The sequence below is a fragment of the Maniola hyperantus genome, chromosome 9 (assembly GCF_902806685.2).
Source record: "Maniola hyperantus chromosome 9, iAphHyp1.2, whole genome shotgun sequence".
Taxonomy (NCBI): domain Eukaryota; kingdom Metazoa; phylum Arthropoda; class Insecta; order Lepidoptera; family Nymphalidae; genus Maniola; species Maniola hyperantus.
In genome coordinates this window covers 7,083,266-7,110,206 of record NC_048544.1, presented here as the reverse complement: position 1 = coordinate 7,110,206, position 26,941 = coordinate 7,083,266, and the positions used below count along the sequence as shown (strand labels likewise).

The following is a 26,941-nucleotide window of genomic DNA, read 5'->3' as shown; positions in this document are numbered from 1 at the left end:
CGATTATGACTACTTTGGCAGTGCCCATTATAAATCTTAATATATAAAACACAAAATGTTTCTACGGTTTCATTGGAAATGCAATAATGAGAAGATGCTTTTAAGAGTGTTTTAGCGTAGTATGTTTTTTGTATGTTTGTTACGCGATTACTCCGCCAATTATGAACCGAATTTGATGATTATTATTTTTTTATTTGCTAGGTCATACTTCAGACGTGGTCCCATTTTTTATTTTTTATTTGTACCAAAGAAAAATTTACAATAAAGAAAAAGAATGTAAAAGTGGTTAAGAAAATCTCTCAATCTGGTACAGATCTGATGAACATCTTCGGAAATGGAGAATGGAACTCCTCAGTGGATGGGATTAAATTGCTCGCGATCAGTGTTATAGCTTAGTAAACAGGTAAAAGGTTTTTAACCAGGCATAGCATATTTTATTACATGACAACTAAAAATTGTGAAATATAAAAAATTTAAAAAAAAGCGACTGATTTCAATGAACCTCTTGTATAACTAATATTTTCGGTACTGAATTGTATTAGTTTTTAATTTTTAGTGTTTGTGGTATTGAAGTCTCTTTTTTTTAATTTTTTTATTCAGGTAACATATGAGACTGATTATACAAAAAGTGTGAATGAAAAATATCCCAATGGAATTTAAACTGTTTATTAAAATAAAATTAAACAGTAAACCTATTATTTTGTTTTTTTTATAATATTTTCTCCTGGTGTCTAACTCTAAAGAAGTTGTGTGTGTGAGAATTTGTGAGCCCTCATTATATTATGCAAATGTGATTATAGTTCTGAGCTTAATAATTAAGAGTGCTCTCCATGGTCGCTTCAAGTCAAGCGTGAAAGTTTGCTATGGCAATCAACATTTACGGGCCGGACATACTTAAGAGCGAGATGAGTAATGTGTACCCAACGCGAATCAACGTTTGGTATTTCATAAATTTTTGGCAAATTGATTAATATTTTATAGTAAACTAAAGACATTTGACATTATCATTAAGTAAGGTTTACTTAATCCCATTGCAGTTTTGTAGTCGTACAGGGTTTGTTTACACACGAAGTTGCCTCAAAATTGGGATTAAAAAAGAAAATTTTCAAGGATTACTAAATTTATTGTTTTAGGATAATGCAGAGGGAAATAGATATCTGGCTTAGTTTTAGATCTAGAAGAACAAATAATACGGCGTCATACGGAGAAGCGCGTAAGAAGTGCAACTTTGTAAATTAAGAGCGTGTCATGATGGCGGTTTGGTGTTGCGAGGGCGGGCGCGGGGAGGGCGGCGCGCGGCGGCGGCGACGTGTGGCGGGCGGCGTGCGCTCCTTGAGCTCGGCCTGACGTTGGACGCTCTGTAAACAATCATAAAATCTATAAGTACATATATACACATATAAAAGGAAAAGCAGACTGACCGACTAATCTATCAACGTACAGCTCTAACTACTACTAGACGGATCGGGCTGAAATTTTGCATGCAGATAGGCATTATGACGTAGACATCCGCTAAGAAAGGATTTTTGACAGTTCAACCCCTAAAGGGGCAAAATATCCGATTGCCATCTCGACCTGTCGCGGACTATAGTTTCGTTATAAATACCCTAAAAGGCTTACCTCATCAAATTTAATAAGTTCAACCATTTCGGTGACCTTCTTTTCCAAGCCTTTAATGTACAGTCGCGCGTTGGTCGCATTAATGTCCAATGACTTGCCTAATAATTTCAGTAAGGGCAGAGAGTCGCATTCTGATGACCTGAAAATTAGGAAAACTTGAGTTTGTAGCAGCAGGCGTTGCATTTTATTGGTGGCAACGATCTAATGATACGACGACGCGAAAAACGCACTCATCCGTATATAGGGCCAACTGTGCGCTTCACCCTTACGCAGATGGTCACGGGGGGGTAGGAATGTAATTTGTGGTAAGTAGGTAATACCGCGTATAGACGCGGTGACAAACAGGAAAACTTGAGTTTGTAGCAGCAGGCGTTGCATTTTATTGGTGGCAACGATCTAATGATACGACGACGCGAAAAACGCACTCATCCGTATATAGGGCCAACTGTGCGCTTCACCCTTACGCAGATGGTCACGGGGGGGGGGGAGGAATGTAATTTGTGGTAAGTAGGTAATACCGCGTATAGACGCGGTGACAAACAGGAAAACTTGAGTTTGTAGTAGCAGGCGTTGCATTTTATTGGTGGCAACGATCTAATGCTGGGACGACGCGAAAAACACACTCATCCGTATATAGGGCCAACTGTGCGCTTTACCCTTACGCAGATGGTCACGGGGGGGTAGGAATGTAATTTGTGGTAAGTAGGTAATACCGCGTATAGACGCGGTGACAAACAGGAAAACTTGAGTTTGTAGCAGCATGCGTTGCATTTTATTGATGGCAACGATCTGATGATAGGACGACGCGAAAAACGCACTGTCATCCGCATATAGGGCCAAATGTGCGCTTCACCCTTACGCAGATGGTCACGGGGGGGTAGGAATGTAATTTGTGGTAAGTAGGTAATACCGCGTATAGATGCGGTGACAAACAGGAAAACTTGAGTTTGTAGCAGCATGCGTTGCATTTTATTGATGGCAACGATCTGATGATAGGACGACGCGAAAAACGCACTGTCATCCGCATATAGGGCCAAATGTGCGCTTCACCCTTACGCAGATAGTCACGGAGGGTAAGGAATGTCATTTGTGTAAGTACGCCGCGTATAGACGCGGTGATATACAGAAAAACCTGAGTTTGTCGCAGCAGGCGTTGCATTTTATTGTTGGCAACGATCTGATAGGACGACGCGAAGAACGCACTGTTATCCGCATATAGGGCCGACAGTACGTCCTCTAGAACCTCACGCAGATGGTCACGAAGTGTGGACATGTCATCTATGTACACCGCGTATAGACGCTGCGCTGCGATAAACAGCGGCCTTGGTGGACTCCGACTCTGATAAGACGTGGTTCACGCACACGCTTTCTATCGAGACATGGAAGGTTCTACCGTTGAGGAATAACGCCAGCAATCGCACGATCGCAGGTGACGTAGAGAAAAGTTGGCAATTGGGTATTTGACTTCATCAAAAATAAATTATTTCTCAGTGATTACCTATTAAATAGAGGGTCTTCCAAAATACGTCCCACGTCCTTTGTTAGTTTCAAGTGTAATAACCATTTTAAATTATTATCGATTAAACTAAAAAAAGGTACGTCGTTATGATGTGACCTCACATTCCAGTATTTCATAGAATATCACATACATGCCTACTAAGTGCGCGTTTTGACGTTTGATAAAAAGTTACTGATTTGACTATAGTAGCTAGTATTATAAACAATACTAACAGCGCTAAAGTCTGCACTTCGTGCAAAAGTCTATCTAACACTTGGTTGGTCTTGTCGTATGCTTCTCGAAGATTATCATTTGCTGTACAACGTTCTTCCAACGTCGCTTTGAGCGTCTCGATGCTGTCTTGCTGTTTGTATAACTTCGCTTGATGTTTCGCGTGCTCATCCTCTGAAAATACACGTAGGTAAAAAAATCGGTGTACACAGTGGCGTGCAGGTCATAGAGGCATATATGCACTGCTTACCCAGTTGTAATAGCTCAATGCATATTTTTCATTATGACCTGCCAGTAAACAGGTACATGAAGATACAAAAAACGGGCTGAATTGAGAACCAGCTCCATTTTGGAAGTCGGTTAAAAAGGTATTCGTATTGACCAAAAATTCGTTATTTCAAAGCCGAAGGTTTGACTAAGGGCATTCATGATTGGATCGCTCAAGTAACTCGCGGAGCGCCGGTTTTGGACTATAGGTAACATTTATTATGAAAGTGTTTTATTGATGGACTAGTTTATGCTCGTGACTTCGTCCGCGTGGACTACGCAAATTTCAAACCCCTATTTCACCCCCTTATTGGTTGAATTTTCGAAAATCTTTTCTTAGCAGATGCCTACATCATCATAACTATCTGCATGCCAAATTTAAGCCCGATCCGTCCAGTAGTGAGCTGTGCGTTTATAGATCAGTCAGTCACCTTTTCCTTTTATATATTTAGACTATAGATGAAGAAGAGAATTGGGGATATATAGTAGGTAGGTCTTACGGATACTAGTCTGCAGCATCTTCACGTTGTCGCTCAAGTGCTTGAGCTCAGTGTTGACCTCGTTGATGTAGTTGAAGAGCGCGTAGTTTTCCTCTTCACGCCGCGTGAACTCCTGGATCAGCTTGTCCACATCGTCTTCACCTGTATACTCCTGGAAATGTAGAAAATCAGCCTAAGATGGAGCGCGCTTTGCTATAAGATGCCTATTCACTCTTGACTTGAAGGTATCTATATTAAGAGTGGAGGGGAAAACTGATTCCGAATTAGAAACGAGGAGGCAAATCGCTTCGTACGTTTCCGTGGAATTTTGACTAATATAGTGCGAGTACACTGCCACAATTGTTAGGTATAGTCCGCGACAGGTTGAGATGCCAATCGGGCATGAGGGGGGGGGGGGGGGTTGTGGCGATTGTTATCTCGACCTGTCGCGTACTATACGTTTATACAACACCTACACTGAATACGTTTCTCCATAATGTTCTCAAATGTACCAATCTGCACTTGTCCAGCGTGGTGGAGTATGCATAAACCCTTCTCATTCTGAAAGGAGGCCCGTGCTCAGTAGGTACCTAGTGTAGTTGATGATGAAAGGTATACCCTGATGGCATCCAGTATATTGATGTAGTTGTTGTAAGCGCGTATGTCCTGCTCCTGCTGCTCCAGCTTCTTGGCCTCGGCCTTGGCGTCGGCGGCGGTGAGGCGCACCGTGCCCTTGGTGCGAAGGAACTCTTCCAGCTTCATGCTGTGGTCCAGCTGGCGTTGGAGCTCCCGCACTTCCTGCAAGTTTTAGGAAATCTTTAAAGGAATGTTTAAATAAATAGGGAAGTGGAGTGATTGTGAGAATGGAATTCTCTAAAAGAGACCTTGACTGAAAATTAATGATAAGTGTACGGTACGTATAGTCCGCGACAGGTCGAGATGGCAATCGGGGTATGAAGCGGGGGTCGCTTCGCACACCCGCACTCGCCCGCACTGGGTTAGCGCGGGGGCTGAGCGGGTGCGCGGGACGTTACCTCCCCGATTGTTATCTCAACCTGTCGCGTACTGTACGTACCTACGTCATGAAAGATAAACAAATTACAAAGTCCTCGTAAAACGATATTATGAGTTATGATTAGGAAGTAGTAGGAACCACTAAACAGAAAACGTGACCGTGACGTGTATGGAACCAGTCGTCTATCCATAGACAAGAAATGCATTGCTTCAAATAAGATTTTTAAAAGTTGTGCCTGCTGTTTCAAAAATTTAAAGATTAGGTACGTATAATTGGAACGGATCTTTATTTCTACTTTTCTACTGATTTTAAATTACATCGTCATCATTTTCCTTACCAAACAATGTTTCCTATAGTCCATAGAAGCTTTCTCTTTCAAAGCATCGAGCTTGGAGCACCACTCTTCGCGCTGGTCGTACGTGGTGATGGCTTGCTCCACTAGTTCCAGGATCTGACCCTTACCTTCCATCAACCGCTTAATTTGACCCTTCCACATCGTATTGAAGAATTGACTGGAAGGTGATTATGAACATTATAAAAAAGTTAAATAGAAGCGGGCGTTACTTTGCGGAAGTCCATGAATTCTATGAATCATATCGCAAGTAACAATAAGCTTAATTCGCTTCAGCCAATACAGACACATCTGTATGGTACAACATGCAACTAGACACCTGGCTAGACAACTAGGCTGATGGTCACCTGATGTTAAGTGATCCGCCGCCCATGAACATTTGCAGTACCAGAGGAACCACCAATGCGTTGCCGGCCTTTCAGGAATTTGTTGGTCCACCCCTTGAATAACTTGTAATATAATGGGAACACCGCCGAAGGGAGTTGATTCCACAGTTTTCACAGTCGAAGTGCACCAAACACCCAGGTGGTAAGGGTGAAATTGCGGTGGAGTGCGTTGCGGTTGTAGAAAAAGGAGAGTGGAATGAGATCAAACAACTCTTCAGAGCATTCCCCATTATAGAGGCGATAGAACACGCAAGAAAGCAAGCAAGCAAGCCACACGCACCACCACCACAACACTACACAAAACTTCTAACACTCAATGTACGTTTCACTCCGACATCGGAGCAACCTTAAATGTAGACTGAAAAATAATGTAGACATGTAGAGAGACAGAGAAAATATTATGTAAAGCAATGCATAACTAATTGAAAAGTCCTTCCATAAGTGCAAGGGCTTGCTATATTCCTGCATATTATTTTTTAATGAAAGGGCAGGTGGTGCATATGGCATGGTGCATGTTGTTGTATTTTAAAAAATTGGGTTCATTTTTTCATTGAACTTTAGAAAACATGTAGTCTACATGTAGTGTAGACTGTAGGTAGGTACTTGGATACAATAGGCTACTTGACAATTTTTTTAAGTTGGTCTTAAATGGTTAATATTTGTCCTATTATATCAAAAAAATTAACACTATATTTTTTTGCGCCCTAAAAACCGTAAAACTTTAATTTAAAAAAATATTTTTCTTAGACAGGTGAAAACACTGTCGGCCATGTTTGGCCGATAGATTATCTGTGCTCTGACGTCATGCATTTGTAAACAACAGTATAACCCTGGTTACTGTTGTTTACAAATGCATGACGTCAGAGCACAGATAATCTATCGGCCAAACATGGCCGACAGTGTTTTCACCTGTCTAAGAAAAATATTTTTTTAAATTAAAGTTTTACGGTTTTTAGGGCGCAAAAAAATATAGTGTTAATTTTTTTGATATAATAGGACAAATATTAACCATTTAAGACCAACTTAAAAAAATTGTCAAGTAGCCTATTGTATCCAAGTACCTACCTATGTTGGTCACGAAGTAAAGTCTGGAAAGGTAAAGGTTATCGTCCTCAGTCCGCACTGAACAAGGCATCAGTCTGCATTACATTGCCAAGCATTGCCAAGAGTGACTGACTGGTCATCATTTTAAAGAGCATGAAGACGGAAAGCACGTAGCGTAGGTATTAAGAAAAAAAAATAGCAAGTGTTTTTTGTTTATTAGTTAATAGTTAATAGGTACACGGAAACCATATCGGGCTATCGTAGCGGGAAATGCGATTATCGCATTAGTTGAGGCTTAAAATCCTAGATATCAACACCTACCTAGCTTAAATACATAATATAGTTGGCCTCTAAAGACTAGGTATGTAACTCCTCAAAAATATATTTGTTTGTGCCCTAGGTACCCTTCGGCACATAGGTTCATTATTTTAATCATCATCATCATCATCATCATCATCTGAACCCATCGCCTATCCTGAACTCAGAACTACTAAGGATGGGTCTCCTCTTAGGATGGGAAGGGTTTAGGACCTAAACCCTTCTCATTCTAAGAGGAGAGCCTAACTTTTGGTCATAGTCCACCATGCTAACCAAATGCGAATTGGATTGGCAGACTTCACTCACCTTTGAGAACAACCTCGCTTCAGCAATGCGCGGGACTTCAATAGGGTCTTGGACTGTAGTAATAAAATGACGTGATTTTTTATATAGCGGGTTGATGATGATGCATCTTTGGGACAAGCCCGCGGCCTCCCCCAACCTGTAGACTCATTGGTTTGCCATTAGCCATGAATCACTCAGGTTAGAATCACTTTAGTCGCTTAGGTACAAAATCGTGTAGGTAGATAGAACATTTGAGTTTGTCCTCACCGGTCACGTAAAAGGCGATCGATCTCAAGTCTCATAGCGTAGTTGTCGCTATTTACCGTGTTGAACTTTTTCATTGCCGTGTTGAGGCGGTTTTCTAACTGGCTGATGATCGTTTGATTAGTCAAAGTGCAAGCATAGTCCTGCAAAAAACACCTCCAGAATTTGCATCAAATTAAATATTAATATGGTCTACTACTCAAAAACACTTTCTAGATTGTTGGATATTCATTGCCATCCTTAATCAATGTGAAATGAACAAAAGATGAACAAAGATAGTTCTTGGCAAAAGATCCTCGGTTCGAATCCCGGGTCGGGCCAAAAAAATTGTTAGGTATTAGATTTTTCTGTTAAGAAATTCTCGATACCTACCTACTAGCCCGGAGTTAGGGAGTTGGCGGTTTTTCACCCCCGTGCTCTCCCCGGTGCAATCGGATTTCCGTCCCACCGGGTTATGAAAGTGAGGGAATAAGGAGTGCAACGTGTTTGCGCACACATACTTGTGCAGTAGGTATACTATCTCCATGGAGATTTAGCCGCCCGTGGCCAAAATCCGGTCGGGAGGATATTATTATTCTTTTCTTCTGGTTGCCAAAGTTACCTTTTCAAAGCCAACTCCTTTAGCTTTCAGACCCTTGATCTCTTTCTGCACTTGCTTCAGGAGGAAGTTCAGTTCGTTGATCGTCGCGCGATGCTCCTTCACATCGGCGGAGCATGTCTCGTGCTCCTTCAGCAGCGCTATCAGTTTTTGACGCGTTTTTGCATTTTCGAGAAGATTCGACGTGCTTTTCGTTAACTAAAAAAATTGTAATTTCAAATACTTAGATTCTTGTTATTTTAGGACTTCTTGCTAATGAAATTATACAAACAAAGGCAAAATTAGATATTTTTTAGGTACCTATCTACTTTATGATGTTTGTGCGCTCATAGGACAAAAACGGCCACTAATTAAGTTAGTCATCAAAATTCCTCACACGGAGTCGAGAAAAAATAAATATTCCAATAAGAAAAACAGAAATCCTTGCGCACGTTAATTTGATTATACCTATCTGAAGATGCACTGATCTACTTATGAAGTATTTTACTTCAAGTCTCAATCCATACTAATATTACCCATGTCCATATTAATATTATAAATGCGAAAGTGTGTCTGTCTGTCTGCTAGCTTTCCACGGCCAAACACTTTAACCGATTTTGATGAAATTTGGTACAGAGATAGCTTGCATCCCGGGGAAGGCATACCATAGGCACATTTCATGCCGGAAAATCGAAGAGTATCCACGGGATTTTTAAAAATCTAAATCCACGCGGATGAAGTCGCGGGAATCGTTTAGAATTAAATAAGTAGGTATGGCAGTATCATCTCCATATCGAATCGGACATCCACTGATTGCTTACCGGATAGAAACGTCGAGTAATTTTGCACGCTTTCGATACGCAGCTAGAATTTACATTTTCTGGATACAAACTTGCGGAAATCAATCAACAAGACTTAAGATTAATAACACTTGTACTATTTTAAGTTGGTACTTATAAACATAAACTAAAATAAAGTAATCTTCTGTCTGCTCCCAGTACAGTGCAACTGGTATCAGGGAATAAGAATTCTGAACTTGAACCTGCGCAGAGGGTGAATAAGCTACGAAATGTTGCGCAGGATGTGCCGCCGCGCGATGTGCCGCCGCGCGATCCGGGACAGAATTACAGTAGCGACCATAGATAAATTACTTCTCTAATCTGTGGTAGCGACTTACTCTGAGAGCGTTATCAAAGTATCGTAATGTAACTTAAAAAGTAACGATATCAAAAACCATCCTTCTTTTATACTTACATATACCTATAATATCTGTCCCGGCTTTACTCACTAACTTCGAAACTAGTCGGGCTAACGTCGACTAAACACGTGAGTAAAGCCGGGACAGATATTATATATAATGGAAATCACTCACGATAGTTTAAACGCTAAAACATCCTTCTTTTATCTATGAAAACCATACCCTTACTTACACACCATTATTTATACCGGTAAAAGTAACAATACTATACCGGTGACTATATCCTACCATCCTGAATGCCTACCATACCTGATGACCTATCTAACGATCCTGTGTTAGTTCATAGTAGCATCTTTGCTTGACGCGCATTTATCGTTCAAAGGAACGATAAAAATGTAACGTTAAATCTTTCTGATACCACCTTTACCTTTTTATCGTACCTACGAAACGAATAGTAGTTTTGACGTAAAAATTTAGTAACCTGGCCCTGCGTGGGATTTGTTCTAATGCTTACCCTCAATTCAGTCATGATGTTGTCCAACTCAGCGGACAGGGAGCGGATGATGTTGGCCTGAACCCTGAGGGTAGGCTGCACGCTGCTCGTCACGTTAGCACGGTCAATTTCCATTACACGAAACTGTAAATAAGTATGCACAATTTACCTAAAATAGGGGTGTGGAACAACTGCAGTGTGGATGACCATATCATGTGAAACTGACTGGCTGACAATCAACATATATGTACCTACTATTACGCGGGAAACCCTTGGTGTTTGTTCTACTCTGTGAGTGTGGATTGCTCTTGGATGAATAATCTCTATGGGATTGCTCTACTGGGTACCTAGCTATCAGCGTGACACTTCACAACATCACAAGATGGCGGAGTTAGTTCCAATTTTAGCCACGCGCTAAAAGAGCATTGTCGCCTTTGTCGCACTTCACTATGTGGTGATGTGACCGGTGACTCGGTGACTCTAGAGTCTAGACTCTCTGGTCTCTGGTGACGCTTAGAAAAGCGGATAGTCTATTGCATAGAGTAAAGTAATATAGACGTCGATTGTGTTTGCTAGTAAATTATTAAATTAAGTGAACAGTTAATTAAAAGCCTATTAATGTACATATATAAAAGTGTTTTATCTCCTATTCTACCTCGAACCTCAGAAACTTAAGATTTTGCATGAAAATTTTTCTTTATACACCCACTAAGAAAGTTTCCCAGAAATTCCTATGTGACATCAATGTACTTAGGTTACAGAGGGGAGGGACACCTGAGTTAAATTAAAGGCTTCTTTACATTAAAATAAAGCCGAAGTAAAATCTGTTTTAGTCTTACCTGTCGTTGTAACTTAGACAGTTCATCCTCTGCAATTTTCTCCATTTCCATATCATCGTTCGGAGTAGTCATTTTTGATTATTTTTGTCACTTAATTTTCCAAGTTACACCTAACTAAGGTTTGCCTTAAAAATCGTGTGTTTCAATCGTGAATCGATAAACGGTAGTAGAGTTCGGAGTATACGACAAAATAACAAATTCCTTAGTAACGCTAACATAACTTTGTGTCATCTCTACGTAAACATTGATCCAACATTAGTTTTAGTAATATCACTGCAGATAGCAGGTCAAGCAAATCAGACCTATGAGAAAGTTTGGTTTATTATCGTTTTGTCCAGAAAAATACGATATATATACTAACTAGCTTATGCCCGCGACTTCGTCCGCGTGGACTACAGAAATTTCAAACCCCTATTTCATCCCTTTAGGGGTTGAATTTTGAGAAATCCTTTCTTAGCGGATGTCTACGTTATAATAGCTATCTGCATGCCAAATTTCAGACCGATCCGTCCAGTAGTTTGGGCTGTGCGTTGATAGATCAGTCAGTCAGTCAGTCAGCCAGTCAGTCACCTTTTCCTTTTATAAATGTAGACAAGTACTAGGTCGTTGGTGATAGATCGATAAAGTAACTTAGCAACTTAGTTGAACTTAAAACTCTTTTTATGTTCATCTTAGACGCTTACTAAGTAGGTACCTACTTACTTTTTTATTTTATATAATTTCGAAATTAAAGAAGAAAAAAATGAGACAAAATCCTAGATCGACCTACCAATAAGTTAGTAATTAGGAGCAATGTAACTATGTAGGTAGGTATATTTTTTAAGAGCTATTAATCATAGAATCATCATAGAATGGATAACGATTCCATGATTCCTATGGCTGAGAGTCGTATTTGAAGCGAAAATATTTTGTCGCTCAAGAAACGTGCAATCGATGTATGATTCTGTGTCAATAAAATACATAAACAAGTATATTAATACGTACTAAGAACTCTCTCTTTACTAGATTGTCGCGGGGATAGGACTTAGGAGCTATCAAAGAAAAAAACTCGCTCAGCGACGCTCTCTTGGCGGTCAAAACCAGAGAACGGATCTGATCATCAAAACACTCGCACAGTTTGCATATGCGACAGGTTGAGATGGCAATCGGGGTGGGAACGCCCCACACACCCGCACAGCCCTCGCGCTAACGCAAGTGCGGGTGACGTGCGGGTGTGCGGGACGTTCCTCCGCCTCGTACCCCTATTGCAATCTCGACCAGTCGCGGACTATGTAGGTATACCTATATCTCGGCGCCTATAGCCGAGCGATCGGGGCGAGTAATCGCCCGACGCACTCGCACGCTCGCTCATAGCAGAGCGACAAAACTATCCTTACTACACGTAGGTACCTACTCTCATCGTCAGCCGTCGGACAATAGTGTCTGTACCTGAAAATAAGGTTTTTGGGTTGTCTACCTTTAAGTAGGTATCTCGCGAATATTTTTTTTTCATAACGTTTGTCACTAAAGGCTTTAGTGTAGTTTTTGTTAACTAAATGCATGCAAAAAAATAGAAAATCACTGAAAAGTTGCGAAATTGCTAATTACGAATTTAAACCTTTGTTTCCAATAGCGATTTAGTAAATTTGAAGCAGGCAAGTCAAGGTCCGCTTTTTGCCACATTATTTTAAATTTATTTTTATAGAATCGCTGTGAGATCACTTCCTATAAAATCCAATAAAAATTTAAAATAAAAATCTTGCACCAATATGGACTGACCGGCCACTCTCTTTATTACCTTGATGTTGTCTCTGTCTCTGTTCAACGTTTGAGATTAACGCTTACCTGTTGTTGCTATTTCAGTTTGACACACGTGTTGTTTGCTATCAAAGATAACTCGTTTTATTTATTTGCTTTAAATGCCTAGTAAAAGTTAACTCTAAGAGTAAAGCACTTTTAGAAAATAAAATTATATGATAACAAAAGTCATGACCAGAAATAACTACCACTATGAATGTTTTTTTAATACTCATTTAAAATCAGTTTAACTCATTTTATGGGCTTACGAAATTGTTGTTTTATTGACCAGTGTAATATGCTCTTACACAGTAGGTATTTACCTACTATTTTTGATTACCTACTGAAAAATGTAAGATTTGTCTCGTTAAGTGCCTACCAATAATTTAGATTTTAGAGCATAAGTAAATATACAAAACAATATAGGTAGGTAAATCCGTTAAAATCAAGTCACTATGAACATTCTTAAAACTCCAATGTACCTAACTACCTATCATAAATTCGCTATTACATAGGTATAGCTATATTTTTATCCTACTCTACTCTATACCAATATTATAAATGCGAAGGTGTGTTTGTTTGTCCTTTCTTCACGCCCTAACTAAGCAACCAATGACTTGATTTTTGGCACAGAGATAGATGGAAGGACGGAGAATAACATAGGCTACTTTTTATCCCAGAAAATCGAAAAGTTCGCACGCAAGTTTTAAAAACCTAAATCCACGCGGATGAAGTCGCGGGCATCAGCTTGTCATTAAATCATACCGAGAATTCGGCAAGCCTGTTAAAGTTGGGGCGCTGACTTATAACTTCATTCAGTACCAGAAAGTTCTAAATTCACGGTTAAACCTGTTGCACCTTTTATCAAAATAATCTATGATACATCGGGCTCGAATCTCCATCCATCTACCTTGGAGGCTTTATGCCGCTTTGTTGTGTCCGAGCCGTCGTCGAGGCAACATCAGTGCTTCGCCCGCGAGTGTACCGACCTAACAATAACGTGTTTCGTGCTTGTGCAGTGCCAGTGACACGGAAATGTTTCGCTTGTGATCTCATAAAAATATTATAATGGCATTAAAAAAGGATTTCGACATTCCAACGAACATTTTTAAGCAAATCAAGCTACCTAAGCCCGTGAAAATACAGCAGGCATTCGAGAAGCTGTTTAAAAAGAACAACTACACAAAAATAGTGCAGAGTTAACTTGCTTTGTTCGGTGATATAGTTAAAATTAAATGGCTGGTGAATTTAGTGCAAATATTAGTAGAAGTAGTAGAAAAAACCCCAATTACACTGATACAGAACCTCCGGACCGAGCGCCTAATTTTATAACTGAACATACTGAATTTGTCGGGAACGGTAGTACTAAGGCAATAAAGCACAGAAGAACCCGCAGTAGGAGTGGTAATAGAAAACCGCCGCCACTTTTGAGTTTGTCGGATGAAAACTTTTACGAAGATTTAGAAGATTACGTTACAGGCATGGCTGTGGCAAGAGATACAGCGATGGATGCTAGAGCAGATGATGTGTGGACACAACTCCAACAGAAGGAATCGGATTTGCTGCTGGCAGCTGAATTGGGAAAAGCTTTGCTCGAGAAAAACGAGGAGTTGAAGAAAGAGCAGGAGCGTTTGGCCGAGGAATACTCCAAGAAATTAGAGGTGAGTTGTTTTCTGTATTATTTCATGATGTTTTCAAAACATCTCAAGAAGTAGGTAACAAGGAAACAATTCTCAAGTCTCGATAATAACATCTGCTGGAGAACTGCAATTTTACTGCCGGTAAGGTTTTCTTTGTTTTATTTACTTCCTTACTGAATAGTTTTGGGTACCGACTTAATTACTTCCTTGCTGATCTTGAAAAATCTACATTAATTTCATCTATAGGATCATCAGAACAATAGCTGTTACGTCGTTATTTTCAGTGTATCTGGAAACAAACGGGGGTTTTCGAATTCTTCCCGCCAGAACTTAAAGATGACACTTGCCTATCCAGATAAATTCGGAAAGTGCGGATTCCGTGAAACTAGAAGAATTGCTTTCTAAGTAGCTGTAATAGATTTGAAAGTTTTTTGATCTATTATTTTTACTGGTTCAGAAAGACTTCTCATAGTTCTACATGTAAATTACCTTGCAGTGTATCCCATTCGTTAGTCATTTAAGTTATTTTCCAAACAAACGTTAATATAATAGTTCTGTAAGGTTAGGTACAAATAAGAATGGAAACTCAACTAATTGGGTAATGTGTATATTTTTGGAAATGACTAATTTTAGTCTCAGCTTTACACCAGCTAATAGCTGTACAAATTAAGACTTTACGGATATCTTGGAATGTCACCAGGGTTGTTAACACTACATTGTTCCATTATAAACCATAATACCTGCTATTTCTTCGGTTATTTTCTTAGTCCAGACTAAATGTTTTCAAAGTGGACCTATCTCCAAGAATTCTGGTTAAAAGAGACTACTGACTATAAATACCAAATCCGGTGGCCTGAGGGCTTTCATGTTTATGTAAAGCGGCAATTCGAACTAAAGGATCAAACAGGGCACCATCGTTGACTTAGTTTCGTTAAAACTTTCCAAGGGGCAGATAGGTACAATTTCAATGGAAATCTAGCCCGCATTCAGTTCTTAATAGACAATGAGTGGAGTTTAAAAAAATCTTCATAGAGCCAATTTAACAAACTAACTAGTCTTCCAATAGCACATATTCGAATCTTTTTAATAGGTATTATGAGTCTTCCCGTGAATTAAACCAATTAACTGAGTCTTCTTGAAGAGAATTCAAATCATCTTCCAGTTTCAATTAAAGATAAAAGAACAGACCACAAAATATTGATTAAAATAACATCAATACTTTTTAATGAAAAGTTGATTATTCAAGATACAAAAATGAATCATGCACTTGAAATAACGTTTTCCACATAAACTGTAGGTAACCATAAATGCTTTTCCCGATAAGCTGATAAGAGTTTTATTTCACAAATAGACCACGTACAACAACACTGATAAAACGTAAACCGAAACAATATGGACTGTAATATTATTTTGATGACGCCTGTGGTACAGAAGATACGAATAGGTAGACTAACGTAACTCTTGATTGAGGAATCAGAGATCCAAAAACCTGGACCATCTAAAATCACAGGTCGACAGCAACGATGCGCGATGACTGCAGAACGTGACTCTGAGGCTGAAATCTATAGAGCACACTTTGACTTTGCTCAGACTTAAGATTGAGTTAAAACGAAACAGACTTATGTGAGAGATATAGCTCTGTCTCGTTTTAACTCTGTCATAAGTCTAAGCAAAGTCAGAGTGTGTTCTATAAATCTCACCCTGAGTCTGAAAGCACAATCTTTAGAACACAAGAAGCTGTATTATGAATCAAACGTCCTACGGCCCTACGCGCGGCTCACAGTGTGTACCATCAATTCCCCGTGTTACAACTTTTAGGAGCCTTGTAGGACATGTTGCGTCATGTCATCCAAGCCTCCAAACTACAGCTTTTCTTCCAATACAAAGTTAGCTTAAAGATCAAGAAATCAAGTGGAGTTGCTAAGAGAGAGAAAGAGAGCTAAGCCTTTTTGATAACCACTTAAATGTAAACAAATATAGGTACTATACGTATACATTACGAACGTTATCGTTGAAATACGGTTGAAATTGGTTTACCGAAAATGAAACACCGAGAAGGCCAAGACTCAGAGGTTTAAAGGCAGCGAAATCGCGCGCTGCCGTCTTCATGATAAACGTTAAACAAAAAGACTTGGCCTTTAATAAAAGTCTATGCAATAAGGTTAGTTCGAGCAGTTATCAACACAGCTGATGTATCGCCTCGGCTCTAATGTACCTACTCTGCCGGTGTGCGGTGCGCCTTATAATCGCCACCATGTATAATAATTTTTGAGAAATTAAGAATCGGTTCAGATTCTGGTATCGGCTTAGTGGTAAAAATGCGAGAGGATGTGCATGTACGCAATCTCTCGAATTACTTACAACCTATATTATGCGAAAGTGTGTTTGTTTGTAAGTCCTTCAATCACTTTGCAACGTAGCAATGCATCGACGTGAATTTTTGCGTGGGTTTTTACTTTTTGGTTTTGCGAACGGGTCGGGGCACCAGCTAGTGCAGTATTTTGTGATAATAATTCTGATTAGGTATTTCAGATATTGAGAAAATTCCAATGTCTGACGCCCTTATCTCGATTTCTTATCACTCTTTGTTATCACAGTTTTGTATTGCGTCGGTATGTGATGACCGCAGTAAATACCTACCTGCATTACTTTCAAAATGAGAATGTGTGATTTGCTACGAATAACTAGAATAAGCACTTAACAATAAATGATGCCAATAATCTTGCAAAATTATTGGTAAGACTGCAAGTTTCAAGGTAGTCCTGTTACAATGACTTGACTCGCAGTAGCCCGGCAAAAAACGATTTCAGAGACAGGTTTTTGGATTTTGAGGTTGTTCGTACCACATAATTTAAAAAAATAATTTTTCTATCACTATCCACTACCCATATTACACTTAAATGCGAAAGTGTGTTTGTTTGTTGCTTTGTTGTTTTATTGGGTTGTCTTTCAATCAACGGAGTGACCTGATTTCTTGCATGGGTAGTTAAACACCTGGACAGTGACATAGGCTACTTTTTATTACGGAAAATCAAAGAGTTCCCACGAGTTTTTTAAAACCTAATTCCACGCGGACGAAATCGCGGGCATCAGCTAGTCTACTAACTAAATAAGTTCTTGGGTCCTTGTAGGTTTAAGCCATGTTGCGGAATAAACCAAGTTCTGGTGCAATCTAATTTTGAAGGCCCAAAATCCAATCGAAACCGGTAGGTAAATCGTTCAAACTCTGGGTACCTACCTAGGTAGTATGAATCAGAAAAGGAAGCTAAAAGCTCCGTGCGAATTGGCGGTTTGCCAATAATACGAGTTGGAGCTGGGAGATCCTTACGTTGACTGGTACCAAGGTTAGGAATCTGGTTTTATCATTGCCATTTTGTAGAACAAGTTTTCTAATACATTAAAAGCTTAGAAACTAAATTATAGGTGCCAGGCAGAAATGTCTTCCGTTTGTACTTACCTCAATAGAAATAACTTACATTTTTGCAATCGAGTTTCACTGCTGATTTAATGTTCTAATTAATTTTGATCATGCATAAATTAGTCAAGTGTAAACCTCATACAATAAAAGGAAAAGTCTGACTGCTCCATCAACGCCCAGAGCACAAACCTTGGACCTAGAAAGCTGAAATTTTGTACAGAGGATCCCTTTATAAGGTAGACAAGTAATAAGGTCGAATTTTTTCGAAATTCCCACGGGAACTAAGCCGCTGGCAGTCGCTAGTACTTCAAACGAGTTGTAAGGAATGGATTCGTGATCGTAGTGACCCTACAAGGGACCTATGTTCAGCAGAACGTCTATCGATCGATATCGACAAGCATTCAGAGTTAGAGTCCACACCAAAAGTCTTTATTAATTGAGGTTACGTTGGTAAATAACCACCAATTCTAATTGATGTTATTCTAATTATAAGTATATAATATGTAGTACGTAACACTAATAACTCTGGCAATTAGTTTTTATCGTAGGTACCATCAGTTTCAGCAATAGGCATTAATGATTAAAGTCATGGTTGAAATTCAAGATCAACAAACGTTACAACAGAAGTGCATGAGGTTTTTAATGGTGTCAGACGGCGACCTCTTGAAAACAGGTTTGTAAGCATGCAATTATGTTTCCGTGTGTCATTGACCGCCCGATGATATTTGGAGAAGGATTTTGTGACTGGAATAGTAATATTATTGATAGACTGGAGACATTTTCTTAAACAAATCTTCTAACTTACACTCAGCGTACCTACGTTTCACTCTGATACTGGAACATCCTTAGCAGATGTAGACTCTATCTATTATGCTCACTTTGCTCAAGTCTACATCTAGGTATGCTCCAGTGTTGAAGTGAAATGTACTTTGGGTGAATTTTAGAAGATTTGTGTGGTGTCGTGTGATGGTGGAGCGTCTTCCTTGGTTGATTTTCTGGCATCTGGGATGATTGGCGATGCATGCTTCATATTGTACCATTCAGATTTATCTATTTTGGCGGATTATAGCGAAGTAACCTTGTTGTTGCTTGTAAAACGTTCGGGTTTTCTAATATTATTGTAAGATCCTATTTCTCTATTAATTCTTTTAAAAGTTTAATTTTCATTTCCATGTCCATTATCAAAAATCGTAATAAATATAAAAATGACCCTGTCGTTTAGAAAAGCATATTATTACGAAATGTACTCCTCAATCTACATTGATTAAATTCATGCGGACTTTGTTTAGACTGAGGCGATAGAAGTGCCCCGACCAGTGATGTGGTTGCCCCGACCTACAAAAATCTTGATTTTCATGCCCCGGGTGCCATGACCTCGTAACAATTTTGCGGTTATTATACATTTACAGGTACTTATCAAATTTTTTATAGCTAATTAGTACATTATTTATTGAATTATTTACTACTAAACCTTAATTAATCTAAAACCATCAAAACACTGTCGTTTTTATAGGTGTCTCTGTAGCTATTCGTAATTTTATATTCTTGTATTTATAGAAATGTAATCCTAAATATCCATTCACGTAGGTACAATTGTATGACCACAATAAAAGGAAAAGGTGGCTGACTGATCTATCAACTTAGCTATTATGACGTAGGCATCCACTAAGAAAGGATTTTTGAAAATTCAACTCTTACGTGGGCTCAGTTCGGTGCTTTCTTCATACAAACGTAGGAGGGAAAGTACTACATTATTTGATATTGTATGCTCAAAACTAAGTATTATATCGATTAATCTCGTCATTATCTAGGTTTATTGATATATGAAACATTAAAAAAAATATGTTTTAAAGTTACGAGCCTCAAAAGATTCCTTTTTTAACACAAAATTTATGACAACTTTGGGCGTTAATAAATAAGATTAGGGGTATGAAAATTGTAAAGTAATTTAACATTAGACACAGTTTATTTATTCATTAGTTGAAATAACTATACTTTGTAAACATAAAGCTAGTAGTTTTTTCTCAAAAATACTTTTCCTAAACCCTTGATTTCGGTGAAAATCATCGTGCCTCTCACCTTTCTCATACAATGTCAAGTGAAAAGCAAACAGGTTCGGTCGATCGTACTGCGTCACCGTGTAGTCCACGCGGACGAAGTCGCGAGCATAAACTTGTTACTTATAAGAGAGAAATGATTTGAAACCCAAATCTGAGATTTACGTCTCTCTCAGCGTCATAATCATTCTTAGGTAGATACTCGTAACTTACCTTTTACTTAATCAATTAAGTGTTTGGTTCTTTTACCTACCTAGTTAATCATTTAATTGAGACTTTTTTTTTCTTTATAAAGAATATTAGCCATATTAAATGACTAATATTCCCCTTTCCTCTCCAATTAAGCGTCAGGCTTGTGCTAGGAGTAGGTACGACAATAGTGCAACGGGCGGGGTTTGAACCGTCGCGCGTCGACCTTTCGGTTTTCAGTCCACTCCTATACCGGTTGAGCTATTGAGGCTCTGAACATCCTATTGTTAGAGCTCCCAAATCCTTCCGCATGATGGGTAGATAAAATTTACTCTTTTCTTTCGTTTTACTTATGATTCGCTTAAGATAGAGGCAACAGGGAAAACCTCAAGGAGATTTGGTATGAAATCATTGTTACAGTCATGCAACGAGTGGCAGGCTTTATTGTGTACCTACAGAATATAAAGCAACTGATGATTCACCTACAGACCGGTCTGTAGAATAACGTAACTGTTGTTTTGAAGTATCGCGCAATAAACTACATCTAGTATTAGCTCAATATTACCTTACAGTAATTTACAGTATGTAATGATGTTCTGTCTTAAAATGAGTGTACCTACCTACCTTTTGTAACAGCTACTTACAAAATAAAATTGTAACTTGATGTTCTTGATGTTTCACACGTCCATGACATCTAGAAATAGAATAGGATATGTTTTTATTCAAGTAAACTTTTACAAGTGCTTTGGAATCGTCAACTAGTTTAATGTACTACTGGTTCGGAATGCCGTTCCAACCGAGAAGAACCAGTAAGAAACTCGGCGGTTGCTTTTTTCAAGGTTAGGTTAGGTTAGGTTTCTTGTAGGACAGATAGGTTGTAGATCTCTTGATGTTTAGATCGAACGAGTATTTCGTATTGGATCATCAATAGATGAAAAAACGATTGCGTGAAATATTGAACATACTTCCTATCTACTTAATTTTTTCTAGAAAACAATTTATGTACTACCTAATATAAATTTGGACATATTTTATAGATTAATTAATGACCTTAACGATTCGTGACTCGTTAGATGATGTTTTAGGTCAGGCAAATTCAAATTAAGGCCGCGACCTCCAGCTGTCTTCTGAGTTCGGACCCGACATCCTAATGGATATTTTACCTTAAAATGTCGTTTGTTTGACTTGAAAGTCAACTCCATTAGCATCTACAGTACGTGGCAGAAAGTAATGTACATCGACCTTTAGAAGCAGATAACAGATTTGTAGAGCATTGTCTCTGTCGTTGAGACCGACAAAACGTCATATAGGTATGAGTGACAGAGACAACGCTCTACAAAGCCGAAATGTCACTCTAAAGGCCGATGTATATGTACATTACTTTCTGCCGCGTAGATACTGTATGTATGTATGCTTTTAAAGATATTTTGATGATAAAGCAAAAGATTAGAATTTAAATACCTATTAATTTTAAATATTAATTTCGGATCGATTTAAGGTTGCTTAACCTCTAATTCTAATTACTTACATCAGTTTTATACTTAGAAATGGAAATTGAAATTAGAAATTCTACCCATTAGAAATGGGTATAAGTCGGTAGTATTTTTTTTTCAGAATTAATCGCATTGCTTGTTTTCAAACAGGTAATTCGTAGTCATGTCCTTTTTAAATTCGGATAGTGGGTAGATCTAGTAGTGGGATGATTTTTTAGAAATAGAACACTTTCTCTTTTGTATTTTAAGGGCCAGTTCCCTGCATCATTTGATGGTCATATTTTATTCTTTTGCAGTTTTCTAATTCAGTATTATGAATACTTTTTTAATACGGAAGATTTATCCAATTAGAAGAGTTACTTCTTAGATGGTGTTTTATAATTGTGATAAAAATGAGTCAACTGAGTTTGCATTGTTCATTTTCCTAGTGATCCACAATTCAAGAACCTCTGTTGCTTCACGTCACTCGTGAAGTGAGAGTGCAGCCATTAAGGCCACGGCCTTGCGCGCTGCCAAACTATCCGTTCGACGTTTGTAGGAACAGAACTGGATTCTGATTGAATTACTTGTTATTTGATCATGGCTACTTAGCTATTTGTTATATGGGAGTTATTGTGTAGGTACATTATTCATCTCCATATACACAGATTTGCAGCGACGATTGTGCACGGCGGTGTCAAATCACGAGTCTTGTATGGAGATGACAAATTGCGACTTGTATAGGTAACTAAAGTATTAGAATTCCCATGCAAGGTTAAAATATATCTTTTTAAAAGTAAGCTTCTAATGTTTTAAACGTCAAAAGTTCAATTTTACTAACAGAACTCTTGCTACTGTGTGTAGTTCAATGTTTAGAAGATTTTTGAAGAGTATCCAAATGTCCTAAGTTTCTAAAGTTTCGGGCAGGCTTATTCGCTTTTTCAGGGTGCACGTGAATTTAAGTTTAAAGTAATGTTTTTAAGTTCTGAGTGACTCTCTGGTTACCTATCAAAAGATGATGGAACCATCATTCTTCATCATTCGTAAGGTGATGTCTTAGTATAGGTAGCTTATAGCTATTGTAAATCACTCAAGTCAGATATAACTTCAATGGTTCCATTTCTAATATTTGAACGAAAATATACTATGATTTTGCCTAATTAATTATCTGCTTGATTACTATCACGCCTATCTACGACAATCTACAAGGTATGTAACTAAATGTACTTCAAACATTGTTGAACAATATTAATGATTTCCTTTAAAACCATTCTCATGTTTTAAATAAGTATTTCTACTTGTTTAGGTAATTATCAAATTATGAATGTTTTGTTAATTCGATGACCATTATCGTTACTGAATAATTCTTCCGATTAGGTTTTCAATGCAATAATATTGCTCATCGTGGTTGTATGTGTTTAGAAAACATTAGGCTTGACTGAACGCATGGCAAAGTAGGTAAATGTCACAACCTTTCTTCGAGGTAACCTCTCGCCCTCGACTTTCGATACAATGTTAAAACTAAATCTATTAGGGTAAGTACATCTTTATGCCTGGTCGATGGACTTATCATTTTATTTCAAGAGTGCTGTATGATTTTATTGAACTGAGACTGGCGACATCCAATAGGACAACATCCCTAGGTATCGAAGTGTGAAATGAAGAGCTGTGTGTTTATAGTATGAGATTACATTATCTTACCAACGTTAATAGAATTCGAGCGTCGAAAACTTTTGCGTCAAAGTAAAATGGGCCTTAACTATCTTAGTTAAAAGTGCCTTATCTACAAAAAGAGCTCCAAGCGGAAACGTGAAGTTAAAATCATTGGTATCATGGATATTAATCATTTGAATCGAGATAAGTAATAAAGTAATATAAATAAGTGCTAGATTAGAATAAATTCCATAAGAACAGTAATGGACATTACTAGGTTACACTCATAATTTTTGTTAATAGTTAGATAATTATGATAAATATTCAATAAATCACAGATACTTTTATGTACTGTAAAACGTTTGCATTCAAAGTTATGTAAAGTCATTTGAATACCTAATCTACTTACTTGTTTTTGTTACATTCGGTATTGTTGTGTCAGTTTTTTACACTCTAATAATTTGTGTGTATTTGTGGCTTTAAAAAGCTTCCTGCTTTAGAAATTCGATAGCGTCATTAAAACTTAAGTTCCCAACTTTCCTTTCTTTTCAAACAACCTCTGTATTAATTGTACATATAAAAATAAAAGAAAATATAAAAATATAGACTTTATACTTTGACGTAAGATTTTGTTACACCTTTATTATCTACTAAAGCCACACTGATTCAAACAAGCACCCGAACAAACGTTCCTCCTATTGTTGGGGACAATACGCAGAGAAACTTTCAGCTTTTATAAAATAAGGAAGGTCCGTCACGCGTTGGCTCTCATTCTATAATAAATAGTAAGTTAAGTAAACCTACCTAAACATTAACCTTGACCATTTATAAAATCGATAAGAACCTACCTACTCTGCCCATGGTCTGGACATTAATATAATCCATAAGTACTCTACCACTAGCAATAAAATCAATACCATTTTCCATTCTACTGCGTCCTTGGCAAGTTTTTAGAACAAGCTTAGTTCTAGTAGATACTTACCTAGGTACCTAAGTATCTAGGTAGGTACTCCATCACAGTCTTATCGTTACCATAGTAGGTGTATAGATAGGTGTAGCCTATAGTATTAATAATTTTTCAAAATTACAGTCGTTTGCGATAGATAAAGTTTTAATTTCTGGTAGGTAGGTACCTCTTAATAGATCTCGTTGAAGTCTAAATTATGAAATCGCATCTACTGTATATCAGATAGAACGCGATTGATTGAAATGGCAATCGGGAAAGGAGCGCCCCGCACACCCACAGCCCCCACACAGCCCCAGCACGAGTGACGTGCGGGTGTACCGGGCGTTCCACCCGCCTCATACCCCGATTGCCATCTTAACCTGTCGCGGACTATATAGCTGTAGGTGGGTACCTATACATTTGTTTTACTTCATTCCGTTACGACGTAGTCCACACAATGTAATTAAGCGTAATATAATGAATTGAAAGTGAATGGAAAAATCGATAGAGCTTGCCGGATGTCATCACTAGTGTAAATGGTAATACAGCCATCACGCATCACCATCAAGCATCTTGTCCCATTTGCATGAGGCTTAAACATGTTAACATGATTGTGAGGGGATTACAGTTTATATGACAAGCTTCGACGATTTGATGATTGGACCAAGCATCAAGGCTGAAGCCATCATGTTAATTTGACAACATAGATATAGGACGATATACTTGATGGTATAACTGGTGGAAAAAACTAACTGGAGAAAAATAGCTTAAAAATAATATAATCTAACACCATGAAAAGGCTATCTATCCCTTAATTAGTAAAAAAAAATTATGCATGAACCTAAGTCTAATCGAAGTAGGTAGGTACCTATTAAAAAAAAACTGTAATCGGTAGATTCTAATTTGACCCATTTTAATAAAAATCTTGTACACATATCAGTCTATGCTTGTAAAATACAAATCACTGAAACTTTTTTATTAGGTAGGTACTAGGTACTAGGTATCCTAATTTTTGTTAGACTATTGTCTGACACAAACACGTACATAATAAGGTGTCGTAGCCTAAATTATAATCTAAATTACGCAGATATACAAACTGAAGGAATATTAGGTACTTACTGCCGTTGTATGCAGTAATATTTATATAACCGATTTAAAACCACATAGAATGAAAAGGTTTGTAAAACCACTGCAAAACTTAAAAAATAAAATTGATTGAGTAAATAACTCGATTTACATATTTATATATTTTGAAATAAGCGTTATTTACTATATTATGTTACACTTGCGTAGGTTTAAAACTACAATTACCTAAGCCTCTGTATTTTTAGCGTTTCAGATTATTAACATTTGGTACACGCATAAAAACGTAATTAGCAACACGAATACGCGTCTATACTATATAAACCTACTTCCTTAGTTATTCAATTTAGAACTAATTGTAAGTTTTTAATAAGATGATGTGCAAAAAACCAATAGTTAGAGGCAAAGATATCAAGTTATAACTATACCGGGGTTAGTAAGACTTACAAAGTATCGGTATTCTGCAGGATATATTATTTCGGAGAGTGTGCCCAAGAACTTTTTGGCCTGGGTTTTCCTTGATATTTTTGCAATCGTACCGCAAGGCATCATCAAGGTCTGCACTCGTAGTTTAAATTCCACGGACACGTATAAAGTGATTTACCTCCTCGTCTCTAATCAAATCGGTACAGGTATGTAGAACGCCCTTCTGGTCTCAGTTTTCCCCTCCACATTTAATATAGGTAGGAGTGAATAGGCATCTTCTAGAAAAGTGAACTCCATCTTGTGTTGTGTTAGGCATCTCTAGGCTGCATGATCACTCGCTAGCAGGTCTGACTGAAGTTTGAAGCTAAGCGCTAATCTATAAAGTAAAAAAAATGGTTTCGTTCCACGAAAGTGTTGTCTCAACCGATCCTGTGGTTTTTGCGTGATGCCCACAAACTAATAAACAGTCAAACTAACAATTTCATGTATTAGAGATGTTTCGAGTACGCCCAACCCAAATGGTAGGAAAGAAAAACATAATATGCCCGACCAACCAAACCCGATAAACCGTGAAAAAAGGAAAATTTCTAATATTATTTATTTTACATCATCAAATACGAGCTATATCAAGTGATCTTTAATAGTTTTTGTTCGACTTCTTATAACACTTTGTGATCCGCTTCGTTTCGCTCGGCGTCAGGTGTTGACTTACGTTCATTCTCATTGAAAATTGCACTTATTTATCTAGTCATATGGTTCAAAGTGTATTTTGTACAACCGGGACCCTTCTGTCTTGTACAGTCGAGTCAGTTTATCATTAAGAAACGTTCCAGAGGTTGATGATCAGACAATGGCATCTATTTACTTATCTACCAATTCTGTTGAACGCAAATCTTAAACTAAGCTGAAAAACATTGATCACATACATTTCCTACTTATACTTACTCTGTGTCTCTTGAGGCACTTATCCTTAGTAAACTTTGTGAAAATGAAAGCTTTGGCTTCTGGCCGGGTCAGCTCAGCTTGTGTGGATAAATTGATGCGTAAGAAATAATCTACATTTTCTTGAAAATCTTAGTAAATTCATCAATCCATCCATCGTAAACAGCACCTTAGTCCTTAGCAATACATATAATAAGTGTTTGATCTTAAAGTGATAATAAACTACCAAAAAAATTACTAAAAATGTATTCAATCGATAAGTGCAATTAAAATGCATTTGAATTTAGCATTTCAGATTTCGCCGCGAAAACGCTGCCCTTTCTTTTTAGGTTCATGAGCTGTCATGACGTCACACGGATTGGTAAGCGACGGTGTTTTCAGTGAATCATTACAATTTAAATCCATGTGATGTCACAGTCAGAATTAACATGGCGGCTACGGTATCATGCATTTTGGATATTTGTAGAACAGAT

General features: G+C 38.0%; 3 protein-coding genes across 3 annotated transcripts in view; 2 read left to right on the top strand and 1 right to left on the bottom strand.

The window, feature by feature from the left end:
• Sse (extra spindle pole bodies like 1, separase) overlaps positions 1 to 695 on the top strand; it is a 29,920-nt gene extending 29,225 nt beyond the window's left edge. Inside the window, exon 14 of the mRNA XM_034971910.2 lies at positions 314 to 695. Within this exon, the coding sequence (XP_034827801.2) occupies positions 314 to 368 (55 nt within the window). The 3' untranslated portion in view covers positions 369 to 695. The remainder of the gene's footprint in view (positions 1 to 313) is intronic.
• On the bottom strand, positions 433 to 11,079 carry LOC117985217 (coiled-coil domain-containing protein 63-like). Its single transcript, XM_034971909.2, is given in 11 exon segments — positions 433 to 1,298; positions 1,301 to 1,358; positions 1,621 to 1,759; positions 3,352 to 3,523; positions 4,117 to 4,267; positions 4,714 to 4,893; positions 5,448 to 5,622; positions 7,763 to 7,902; positions 8,361 to 8,555; positions 10,049 to 10,171; positions 10,867 to 11,079. Coding segments are annotated over 11 exon segments (1,506 nt in total). The 5' UTR covers positions 10,939 to 11,079; the 3' UTR covers positions 433 to 1,197.
• A 2,654-nt stretch (positions 11,080 to 13,733) lies between these two features.
• LOC117984968 (bicaudal D-related protein homolog) overlaps positions 13,734 to 26,941 on the top strand; it is a 79,055-nt gene continuing 65,847 nt past the window's right edge. Inside the window, exon 1 of the mRNA XM_034971644.2 lies at positions 13,734 to 14,303. Coding sequence (XP_034827535.1) covers positions 13,878 to 14,303 — 426 coding nt within the window. The 5' untranslated portion in view covers positions 13,734 to 13,877. The remainder of the gene's footprint in view (positions 14,304 to 26,941) is intronic.